Raw genomic sequence first — 12,382 nt, 5'->3', positions numbered from 1 at the left:
ATTTTGTGACATTATAAACCCTACTGTAAACATAAAAATATTTTATCTCACTGCAGCAAGCTTTTCTGTGTTTGTCAATGATCCAATTTCCTCTGTATGCGAGCGAATGTGTCGCTTTAACTCTTTCCTAACCACGAGGAAATTGGCTATTTTTTGTAAGCTTGAGTTAGGAATTTCTTGTGCAATAGCTACTGGGCTTACAGTAACATGTAATATATCAAAGTGAAGGTAAATAAATGTACATTTAAATGGTGTTTATTTTAATAAGATACACAAAATATTTGTCTGCTGAAAAATTGTAAACAAAAAAAAATTTTAAAGGACTTTAGAACAAGCAACACCCTGGGCAAAAATTTTGTTTAATGACCAGATATAGACGTTGTTGCAATATTACTGGGCAATCTTTATTTAAAGAATTATAACCATTCGTGAAGTATTTCTAGAGTTATGAAAAATTATGTGAAATACTGAAATATTCAAGCCTTGGTTGGGGTCCTATTTAAAAATTAAAAAAGAAATTACAGAATAATTTAATATACCTAAATGTGACTATTAAATGCACATTTAAATGACACATTTTGGAAAATAAACAGTAATTACAAAATATGTAATAAAAATTAAGAAGCACAAATAAGTAACTAACTCATCTAAACTAAATTGCGACTAAGTGACACTGATGTCCGAGTCGTCACTGGTCGAAGAGTCCAAAAGATCACTGCGAAGCAAAGTAGGGATCAAGTGGAACTGCCATTTTCTGCTTTATTTCGAGTGTGCACAGTTTCGGATGTCGATACCACTGCATTCAACCACTGTACTCATGTGCTCTTTAAAAATCTCTGCCATGTGATGAAAATGTGTGCCATACACAAACGGTTGTGCACAATCGCTCAGATGGTGCATAAGATTTTCAAAATTACACTTTCAAAAACTTCATCAGTGAACACGTGGTAAGGAAGAAGTTAAGTGCCATACTGCAGCGTCCATCGTTTGGCTGGTATATAAGGCAGAGCGGGCTTTGTCAAGTTTGTGTGTATGGCAACACAAGCGAGTTACCCAGCCCTAGAGCCTACCTACAAAGCAATTGTGCCTGTAGTGGCCAAATGGGTTGGTTTTGTGCTCTCTTGTGAAGGGATTGAATTTTCCTTCCAAGTATTTGAAATACTGACTACAATACTAATAACAATAATTGTTGGAGTTTAACGTCCCAAAACCACAATATGATTATGACGGACGCCGTAGTGGAAGGCTCCGGAAATTTCAACCACCTGGGGTTCTTCAACGTGCACTGAAATCTAAGCACAAGGGCCTCAAGCATTTTCGCCTCCATCAAAAATGTGGCTGCTGCGGCTGGGATTCGATCTCGCGATCTTCGGGTCAGCAGTCGAGCACCACAACCACAAGGCCACGGTGGCTGGTCATACTGACTACAAGGTACTCTGAAATGTATTTAAGTTTCAACAAAAACACTCCTCTCTCACAGCATCTCCAAGACACCAAAATATGCCTGAATCCGAAGAGTATTCAAGATAGAGTAACTTGAGTAGAGTATGCTTGAGTACAAGTCTGCTCTATGCCCTTTTGTCACATTTTTGCATTAACTCACACTTCAAACTATTCTTGACAGATTGCACCACACATTCTCTTGAACGGACCAGCACCTAGCAAATAAAGATAAATTTGGAAAAAAAGAAGCCAATCACTATGAGATCTAAAAACACCTTTTGTATTTTACCTTTACTTTACCTTTACTTTGTATTTTACCTTTTTTTTTACCTTTACTTTACTTTTACCTTTACTTTACCCTGCTAGAGCCCCTATCATTGGGGTTAGCAGTATTGGAAATAAAAATAAAATAAAGGGCGTAGTCTGCTCAGAGGTTACGGATATTGTGCAGCTACTTTTGAACCCAATCCGAAATTGCGAAAGAACTTTAAAAACCACTACAGGGTGTGTCTGAGACACCAAAGGAATTTCAAGTTAACGTAAGTAACTGGGAAGAAAGAGACAGAGCAGCTGAGGCATATATTTCTTATGGAGAAACAAATGTACAAAAACAACTTACAGCACCCAGCATGATGCGGAAGAGGAGCCAGCGATAGCCCCATACAACGACAGGTGAAGGAGGTGTGCCACGTGGCAGCTGCTTCCAAGTCCAGATTGGGCAGAGGAAGATAGCCAAGAAGCCAGTTTCAAGCAGCTGGGACTCCCAACCTTTGCCAGCCATGCCAGAAAGGAATATTTTAGAACCAACACAAAAACTCATGCGTTAGGCTCCCACATATAAAGTACTGCCAGATTGAAAAGGATGGCAATATTACAATACTCACCGAATGAGTACCTTGAAGCATAAAATGGAAAGAGAATAAAAACACAGCAATAATTAAATTTTGTGCATGACCCTGTCATAACATAGCCGTACAGATACTGTTTTATCATATGGTACAACTGGATGTACAAGTCATTAAGAGCACACAAATCATGTGGAAGAAGATGAACAGTTGACAGGAATACCTTGGTAAATAAAGGAAAAAAATGTCATCCTTGTGTAGGCCCTGGTGTAGTTCAAAATCCTACACTAAATCATGCGCTAATATTGTTTTTGTGTAGGTCTCGGTGTAGTTATAAATCCTGCACATAATGCAGCACCACTACCATGAAACCTGAGGAAGTGCATAGCACAGGCAACTTAGCGATTCCCTTGGCACTCGTGTGCTTGCCAAGGTGGTGGCTCTTGTGCGGCGCGGGTATCAGATGTTTAATCAGTGTTTTTCGCGACTTTAGGTAAATTATCACGATTAATTCTTGGTTATTTCTGTAGTTTACATTATTTTAGACCTTGTTAGTTTATTTTGCACTGGTTATGAGCATTGCTAGTCTTGTTTTGGGCCTGTATTGACCACAGCATGACCATGCGACATTAGACAGTGGATGGACAACGAGCCGGGCCCCTAAAGTGCTATGCACTGAGAAAAAAAATTGGTAGAGTTTATTTTGGAGCAACAAAATCCACCATGAGAGTGAAGGTTTGACTAATAATTAGAAGTGAAAACATTTCTGGTTCATTGAGTGCAGTAGAAATCGTAATGCCTTGAGAAAGAAAGGACAAAAGCCAAAAACTAAACAGAGAAATCAAAGTGCTAACAGCCCAGTAACACATTTAATGTATACTTATTATGGCAGATCACTGATTCTCTCTGAAATTTAAAAGAATTTCAGATGTTTCTGCACGCAGAGCTTAGGCATCCGAACTCCATCTTTTGAGCCTGCCACCTGAGGCACGTCAAATCCATTGGGCAAAGCATGAAAACAATCCTAGAATACTTCCTGCCCATTCTTCACTTTTGTGAGTGAAATACAGACTCGTGATGTAAGCTCACTGTAACATACTGAATTTGTGACAGTCTGCTCTCACCAAGAGTTAGAATCTTTTTTTTCTTTCTTTTCTTGGTCAGTTGCACAGATTATAAATTTGCTGCTTCAAGAACACAATTCAGGCCTGTAAGGTTTAACTTAACCATGTGCAGGCTCTACAAAACTACAAACAACAAGTATATTCTGTTATTTACATACATATATGTGCAGATGCCATAGTAAATGCCATGGCGTAACATATACAGGAGCACCGACTCTGCCACCTTGCAACGCATTCACTAAGGACAAATCGTGCAACGCGAAGTGCTCATTCCTTTGCTCTCTCACTCCACTCCTCTTCACGCTTTTGCACATGCTTTCTCCTTTTCTTGCATCCTCAGCCGACCACTTCTCATTGCGCCATCTGTCAAGGCGCGTGGAAATCATTCAACAACCTGCTTTCATGTGCACTTGCTCCGAGTGGCAGAAGCCGACGGCCCGGAGACAACGACAAAATGAATGGGCAAGCAGACGTGGGAACAAGGCAAAGCATGAGCATGCGCCATTGCTATATCGACAACAAAGAGACCCGAGTTTGGCTTGCTCGCTCCTCTGCTCGCTCGGAGTACCAGCATCTCTCCTCCACAGCTTTTTCTGATTCATTGCGCCATCTGGCGAACATGCTGTGAAAAAGGAACCAGCGTTGCAGAACCTATCCCTTCCAGACAAGTGCAGACGGTGCTTGTGTCTTATCTTACTTCGTGGTAAAGGCTTAGTTGTAAACCAAGCTCTGAGATTTTACATGCAAAACAACTGTAGTGGCCGCGATCTGGACACACTAGACAGGCAAGAGCAAATCAAGTGAGCGCGTCACTAGCATTGAAACTGGTTTCTCCCTGCAGTCTTCACCGAGAGCAAGGGGGAATCGCAATGGGCCCCAGAGAAATGAAGATGTTCCTCTTGACTCTAAGTGAAGATAACAAGTAAAAAACCCATTTTAAGTAACATTAGTAACACGCTCGCTCAGTCCGCTCTCACTCACATAGTCTGGCTAGAATGCGGCCACTGTAGCACAATGTGATTACAAGGCACACCGCAGTGGCCAACTTCGGAATAATTCCAGCCACCCGACGTTCTTTAACTGGCACCTAAATCTAAGTACATGGGCATTTCTGCATTTTGCCCCCACAGAATGTGGCCATCGTGTTTGGGAAATGAAACCATACTTTCTTACTTATAGCACAACGCCATAGTTCTGAAGCCACCACGGCAGGTACTTTTCCAGTGGCCTACTACATATGAACAGGCAAGTTTGATTAGAGAGTTATATTCAGAATCTTTCACACCATGTTCATGGAAATACTTGCAAGCATAGATGACTTGTCATTGACCTTTCTTTACCACAATAAAAGAGGTCCCTCAAAATTCAGGTGTCAATCCTCTTAACAGACAACTCCAAAAGATAAGTTGGTTCACCTCAGCCATGATACACATGACTTTGCTGCACAACTATTAGCAGAACATCTGAGAGCTGTGTATTTTTTCTGCAAATAAATTCTAATGATTGGCACCCGTGATCCTAGCCTCTCTCCCTGACTGCGACAAATAAAGAAAGCAATCAGTGGTTATTATATGCCATGGGTTACCTACTTTACACTGACCACATTGTGCTAGCAGTAAAAATGTGAAGCAGTAAGCTACAGCATGGACACAAGTAACTTGGTGCAAGCAGCAGTAATATTAAGGCTTACTTCGTTCATGCTAATGACATATTGAGCGTGTTGGTGTTGTCACTGTTAAATATTGCTGCAAAGTCTTGATTCATTATCGAATTTTTTCTGTTGGCAGAGACGTCTGTGCCTACATACTTCTTGAAATGCACACTACAAATGCAAGTACACACAGTCAGTAGATGGAACATCAAAAGACAACATAATGCACAGTAGAAGCTCATTACATGGAACCCTAAGGGACAGGAGAAATATGTCCCATTTAACAGATGCTTCACTTACAGGAAAAGATGTTCAGCAGTATGTTTTCAGATATGTTAATGAACAAGTGAATGTAGCAGCTAATTATTGCAAGAACTGAGGAAATGACAGGGCGCTTTGGTACAGCACTCACAAAATTTGTTATGCAGCCACTGCTTGTTTAATACATACACTTATTTCTAAGAGTGGTTTTTTTCAGATAGGACAGGTCTTCAAAATTTTTGGATCTTGAAACTTTCGGAGACAAAAATGTTTTCTTTTTTTGCTTGCATAGGCAATTTTGATTGTTGAATTGTTCCAATGTCTACTGTGGTTCTGCTTACACAAAGAGAAAATTTTGGTTACAATTAATGAAGGCATTGCTGCACTAAAAAAAAAACTACCCATATGAGAAGCAGTTACATTTCAACAGTGACATCATTTAAATGACTGCATCTTCACCACACCGTATAGGTGAAGTTGCGCACTTTGACGAGCATAGGCGTGCGCAGGGTTCCCCATTAGGGGGGGGGGCAAAGTTTCATCGCAGCGCCCCCCCACCCTACTAAGTCAATGTGTGGGGAAGATTTTGCACCCCCCTCCCTCTTAGGTGACTAGCAGGGTCAATGTACGGGTCGGATTTTGCGCCCCCCTCTTAGGTGATTAGGGGGGGCAGCCCCCCCCCTGCCCCCTGTGCGCACGCCTATGTTGACGAGCACAAAAGAGACAAGAAAGACACGCCACCATTTGGCCTCATCGAAATGCACTACTTCACCTATATGGTATGATGATCAATCACCAACTACCGCAGCTGTCAACCCTTTTGATTTCCATCTACCGAGATTCTACTGTAATCTCAAAACACCCAACTATGCCTGAAGTTTGAGACATTTTTTTCAGAGTCCTGTACTGCTTGAAGTGAAAGAACTGCCAACAAAAGAAGTGTAATATTACCATAGCTGTCCAACATTTACAAGGGAGTGGTATAAAATCCACAGGAGAAAAAGAGAGACTGCATTTGCTGCTCCTGTCACTGTGATGCCTAATGCCAGGACAGTGCCCACAGATGCTATGCAGTCCAGCAGAGTGTCAACGTCGACATACTCATAGAGCCACATTATGGTTGGAACTCGCAGCAGTGTCTCACTATGCAAGCCCTTGTAGAGGGCCTTAATCTGAAAGGAACAACAATTTCAGAATGAAAGAACAATTTCAGAACAAAGGCTCAAGAAAAAAGAATAACAGAATGCAGAGGGTCCCACTACATGAAGTGGACACACATGACCTTTATGAACCTGAACAATGTGTGCTACAACAACCCAAAATTGTAAGCTAACTCTGAGCCATACTGCTGTCAAAGATGCATTATTGTGAAAGCGAAAAAATGTCATCCACCTAATATTTGCACATTGCTATAAAGAAAGCCTATACGAGCCTCTCAAAAAGGAAACCTTACAGCTGAAAAAAAAAATTTGCCCAATTCTGAGGATTGAGGCCAGGACCAACATCTTTTAAGGCAGTTGCTCTACCATGTGAGCTGGCTAGGAGGTAGAGCAAGACCAAGTTGATTGACAGCTCCACATGGTATAAAGTAAGAGTTTTATTGAGGGCAAAATCTTACAGTGATGCCCCTTTCAGAATAAAGATGGCAACAGCAAACATACATGCACACGAAATCTCTTGAAGGTACACACTGCTGGATATACTTCAGATTAAAAGAGGAAAGTATGATCTGTAAAAAATTTAAATACAGTAATTACAAAAATGGTATCATTAATTTTTGGTGCCATGCCAAGCTGATGAAATGCTCGAAAGTGTGATCAGGATGAAAAAAGGAGGAGGGCTTAAAATATAATGATGGCGTAAAGAATAAACATGTAAGGAGAATGTAATGAAGAGATGTAGGTGAATTTTATAACCTAAAATTTTTACCAAGTTTTTTATTTCACTGACATTAACAAGCTCAAAAAGCTCATCATACAATATTACAAACACAAATTTCTCAGATTGTCCAGGTGTTAGCACACTTGCAAGGCAGCTTTAAGTCACAACAGATAGCAAGCAAGATCAAATCAAGCTCCCTGTACTACGAGCAAGAAATGAAGTTCAACTTCATTCGTATCCATGTATGTAATAAGTTTATAAAACTGCCCCTTTCAGCGTGCAATCCCTCACTAAGCACAGACCACCATTTATGGTCATCAGCATCATTCATGAAACGAAAAGGGGCATTATGAGACAGAGTTTACCACAAAGGGCCTGAGTGGCCAGCTACTATTCATAACTCCAACCAACATTTTTCACAGCCAATAGGGAGGAAAAGCAGTTACCCTTTCCATGTAATGGTGAGCTGGAAGAAGTCCCTGTTTGCCCACCAAATATTTGTTTTGATTGAGGGCAACAAGAAATGCGACAGCTGCAAAAGAGAGAACATAGTCAGTTACAGAATATTCACAGATTTGTGCTATTCTCACAAAATAAAAGGAATTTTACATACTGATTAAAAGAGCATTCACATAAAAGTGGGCAAATTATAAGGAATTATGAGGAGAATTATGAGGAAAAACCGTGCACAGGAAAAACGGGCACAGTTTCACGCAGTTTTGTACAGGCACAGGAATGAAGAAACATGTCTAATGGTTGAGGCCTGGCACATAGATAATAGTGGTGGCACATGCATAAGCCAGCCAATGATTTACTTGTATAAAGATGAATTGAAATGACTGAATATAGTCTGACACAACTTAAGGAGTCTGGAGAGGCCCCACCCAGGTGCCAAGGCGATCCCGCTCAGGCACCTCCGCGTTAACAGTCCCGCTCATGCACTCGGCAATGCTCTCTGAAGGCGGGGTCACTGGCCGTCCAGCTCATGACATCAATCCGGAGTGCGCGCCCACTGGTGCAGGCTTGTGTGCATCTGCCTTTCAGGAGAAAATGACGCGGACTTCTAAAGGTGTATCCGACTGTAGTTATCTCTCACATAGACCCCCCTGTGCCGGATTAACAGGTGGCGCTCTATGCCTGCGCATGCACAGATAAGTTTTTGTATCTATTTTCTTTTCTGATACAGTGCGCCTTTTCAGTTGATAGTCGGCGTTTTGGTTGTCATACCTCTTCTCTAGTGACCGTGTTTGCACGCCCTGTTTCTTTAACATGAATACCTACCAACTAGCTCAGCTCTCTGTTATTCTAAGCTTTAAAATGAAATGACGCTAGCCTAAAATGGTGCTTTGTGCTCACTTCCTAAGGAAGTACAGCTGGGAATGCGACAGACACACATTCCAAGCTGTACATTGCAGTCTTGGTTTTGGACAGTGATCTCATTAATCATTAGTGTCAATGGGACTTCAGTCGCTGTATAAATTAACATAGGGTGTACAAATCTTTGTGTTATTTTAGAAAGAATAAAACTGAAAGCCCTCTCTTTGCTGCTACAGCCCTGAAAGTTCTTTTAGCATGCAGCTTGGCTGCCTGTCACAACGCAACATGCCAAAACGATAAATCAAAGTCATCCAGTATTTGAGAAGTGCATGACATAGCCAGTTCTAAAGTGAAACAGAGTAACGATATAACCTGGCAACTCATGGGTCTGTCAATTGTGGGGGAAACCCGTCGACGAAAGCACGCGCGTTTTTCAGTAACCTAATCAGCTGGGCTGAAATGCACTCACAGTAAATACAACAGCAGTGTTGCGATCCTCGAACTGGACAAAGCACGCGCTTTAAAAGATATGCATCTTACCGACTCACGATTTAACAAAGGCTGTTAACAAAACAATGCGCTTACCATAAACAAACCCAAGGGAACGTAAAAATACAATTCTTGTCAGCCAGTACTGGTTCTTCTGCAAGGAGTGTATCTTTGCAGCGTCGAGGATAAACAGGGAGGACTTCTTTGAGTCCTCATCACGCCGTTCACCAATATCTGGATCTCGTGCCTCTTTTGGAACATCTCTTCTGTCGCAAGGAGATACTGTTCTAGATTCCGATGACTGTTCTGGATTTCTTCTAAACCGCGCCATAAGTATCGCGCAGTCAAAGCTACATCCACGAAGCAGTCGGCGCACACAGATAGCGAAGAAACCTCCGAAACCACGCAAGATCAGACAGAAAAGCCGAAGAATTTAATCATACGCTTTTCGCTTGTCTTGTTTTGGCTTTGTTAGTCTTTGTGGGTCGTTGTCTTGAAACATGACTCCGTGACTTTTGCTGGCCGAAGTGTGGCAAGCTTATGGCCTTCGAGAATAATTACTCAAAGAAGGCCTTTGCCGGGATAATGTAATAGAAAAAAACTCCATATAAATTCTTATTAAGTAACGTTTAATTTAGTACCATTTTTTTAATTGAATATATAACCAAGAATTCTTTAAAACGTGTTTGGCCGTATTGGGCCATTCGCAGACGCCAAGGCAGCCAAGGTTAGCGCACGTGGTGGTGGTCTGTTTGCTTGGGTGACGCCGGTAACGACATAAGCACGTAAGCCCACAAGCATAGAGCCTGATAGAGCCACAAGTGCGAGCGACGTCGCCGCCGGGAGACTTTTAATCAGCTTGTTCTACTAGAAACATTGCTGTGCAGAACAAATCGATAGAATGGCTGAAGATGCTGCTCAGCGTGTTCAAACTGCCGTGGGCAACATGGTCAAGGATCTCGACAACTCTTGTCTCCGCAAAATATTGGTAATAGTTTTTATTGTCACGCTCGTGTAGCTTCTTCAGATCTGCGAGTGGTGGGCGTTTTCGCTTTTGTGTTGCAATTCTGGGAGAGTGCCAGGCCCGGTAGGAGCCGCTGTAAACACTTGCAAACTGTTCGCATAGTGTGTGATTTTGCAGTAGACATGGTCTGCCATGGTAGTAGTAGCACAAGCATGATGGCTGTGCTGTTACCATGGGACAGTAGCACAGACCAAGAACGATAGCTAGCAAATGAAAGCGCAACTATAAATTTGAGGTCTTGATTTGTGCAATAGCACAAAGTAAGACCCATAATTAAAATATTGCATTTGGGTTAAGACTGACTCCCACTGCGGTACATACTTTGTGTTGTGAGTTTACCAGAATATTGAGCGTACTATGTGTTGCAAACTTTTTTCAGGGCAACATGCACAGGTGTGCAGTTAAGTGTTGTGACGACTCCAGCTTGTCAATGGATGGTGCTCGCACATGCATAGTGAACTGCTCAGAACCTCTAAACAAAGCCCAAGACAAAGTTGAAGGTGAACTTGGAAACTTTCAGGTGTGTGGTGCTGCTGCTTTCTTCTTGCTTTCGTTTAGAAGCTTGCATTTAATTGGCAAAGTTCATTGTGCAAGACATCAAGCAGTACCTGCAAAACATTAGCCCCCACATAAAATACTTGTCATCATAACTTTTTTTATTGTGCCTTTTTATTGTGTTCAGGTGAGACTGTAACTGTCTGACGTGAGCTCTTATTGCAGTATCTTATTTGTATTCCAGGACCGCATACAAATGTGTGTAAAGCAGTGCGAGAATGACGTGCGGGACCAGATGAGCTCAAAGACGACAGAAGCAGAAGCGTCCAAGCTGAAAGACCAATATAGCTCATGTGTTGTGAAGTGTGCAGACAAACATATTGCTCTTTTGCCACAGATGCACCGAAGGATGAAAGAGTCGCTAAGCACACTTTAGAATCTACTGTGCACTGCTGTTTCAGTTGTTTGTACTGACTTTTGTGTTTCTAGAATGAGTGAATACCAATTTACATGGCATGTGGCCTTGCTTGTTGCTATCTGCCATAAATTTTTGATGATCAAAGCAAAATAATAATTTGATTGTGTTTGTTTCATTTCACGAACATTTTTGGCATCATCGATTATTAGGCCTTACAAAGTTAACTGGCTGTGTGTCAAATGTTCTAGAGGGCTGATATATACCTAGTATAAGGTAATTTGTCAACATAATAGAGGTTGGCGACTTACACCAAAACTGCAGAGCTCCAGTCAAACAAGCTCTAATTTCACAGTCGGCAGCAGCTCTACGTTCACCTTCATTGTACAAAGCCAAACAATGTGTACATCACCAATTACTATATAGTAAACGGTTGATTGTTTTATGAATAATAAATTAAAAGGAAGGGAAGGAGAATACTGATGATGGCACTGTCAGAGGTTTCATAAGTGTTCAACAGTGCTTAATGTCTTCCTTTGTTCAAGAGGGGGCCAACTTTGCTCGAGGAAGGGGGGGGGGGCAGTCCACATTGGCTGCTTTTATGTCTGTATGTATGTATATGTGCATGTATTGGGGATCACCAGGCAAGGGGAACTGCAGCGTCGTTTAAGTGGTAGAGCGTCCGCCTTGAATCTGGGAGTTACTGTGCTCTACTCGCAGTGCCACTGGGCACCCACTGTTTTTTCTAATGGAGAGTAGAGAGGTAGCCCAACCTACCCCCAATTGGAGCTCGTTGGTGTGAGTACTTGTGCAGTGGTTCTTGCTGGAGACGCAAGAACGGCACTACCTTCGGCAACCCTGGTGGAAGCACGTGCTCATCACCAAGTACTTGTCTCGAGAAGGTGGCCTCCCCTTTCCGCTCTGTGCCATCTTTCACACCCCCCCCCCCCCCCCAGCCCATGACCCTGTTCCATGCTTCCATGGGTTGTAGAAATAAGCATGTTTCCTAACCTTAAACCACTATTGGAGGCTTGTCCGACACACCTGCAAATGGCCGGGTCTGCTGGGGTGCCTGCATGCCCTCCCTCTTCGAGATGTCTATTAATGTTGACTATCGAAGCATACAAAGCTACCTCACTTAGTTTGGGAGCCCTTGACATTTTGTTACATTCTCACATCATCATCATCAGCCTGTCCATAGGCGTGCGCAGGGTTCCCCGTCAGGGGGGGCAAAGGTTCATCGCAGCGCCCCCCCCCCCCCCACCCTACTAAGTCAATGTACGGGGCAGATTTTGCGCCCCCATCCCCCTCTTAGGTGACTAGAAGGGTCAATGTACGGGGTAGTTCTCACGTCCCCCCTCTTAAGCGATTAGGGGGGGGCGGCCGCCCCCCCCCCCCTGTGCGCACGCCTATGAGCCTGTCTATGCCCACTGCATG

At 42.6% G+C, this 12,382-nt stretch overlaps 2 protein-coding genes across 4 annotated transcripts in view; one reads left to right on the top strand and one right to left on the bottom strand.

Moving 5' to 3' along the window:
• Positions 1-9,446, bottom strand: part of LOC119379027 (lipase maturation factor 1) — a 54,999-nt gene extending 45,553 nt beyond the window's left edge. The window contains exons 1-4 of one of the 3 annotated variants that reach the window (XM_049411847.1): positions 9,108-9,446; positions 7,652-7,737; positions 6,257-6,496; positions 2,063-2,203 (exon numbers count right to left, since the gene is read on the bottom strand). Coding sequence is in view for 2 of the 3 variants with exons in the window: in XM_049411846.1 (XP_049267803.1) it covers positions 2,063-2,211; positions 6,276-6,291 (165 nt within the window). In the remaining variant the exon portion in view is untranslated. Of the gene's footprint in view, positions 1-2,062; positions 2,212-6,256; positions 6,497-7,651; positions 7,738-9,107 lie in introns of all 3 variants that reach the window. The other 2 variants (XM_049411846.1, XM_049411848.1) reach the window with 2 other exon arrangements.
• A 296-nt stretch (positions 9,447-9,742) lies between these two features.
• On the top strand, positions 9,743-11,106 carry LOC119379025 (protein FAM136A). The gene is made up of 3 exons (XM_037648161.2): positions 9,743-9,999; positions 10,415-10,555; positions 10,775-11,106. The coding sequence occupies exons 1-3, from the start codon at positions 9,913-9,915 to the stop codon at positions 10,964-10,966; spliced, it is 420 nt and encodes a 139-aa protein (XP_037504089.1). The 5' UTR covers positions 9,743-9,912; the 3' UTR covers positions 10,967-11,106.
• Positions 11,107-12,382: the final 1,276 nt, after the last annotated feature.

Source organism: Rhipicephalus sanguineus, chromosome 1 (genome assembly GCF_013339695.2).
Source record: "Rhipicephalus sanguineus isolate Rsan-2018 chromosome 1, BIME_Rsan_1.4, whole genome shotgun sequence".
NCBI classification, from domain to species: Eukaryota; Metazoa; Arthropoda; class Arachnida; order Ixodida; family Ixodidae; genus Rhipicephalus; species Rhipicephalus sanguineus.
Note: the sequence above shows the minus strand (reverse complement) of the source record. Positions and strands in the feature narration are given on the sequence as shown.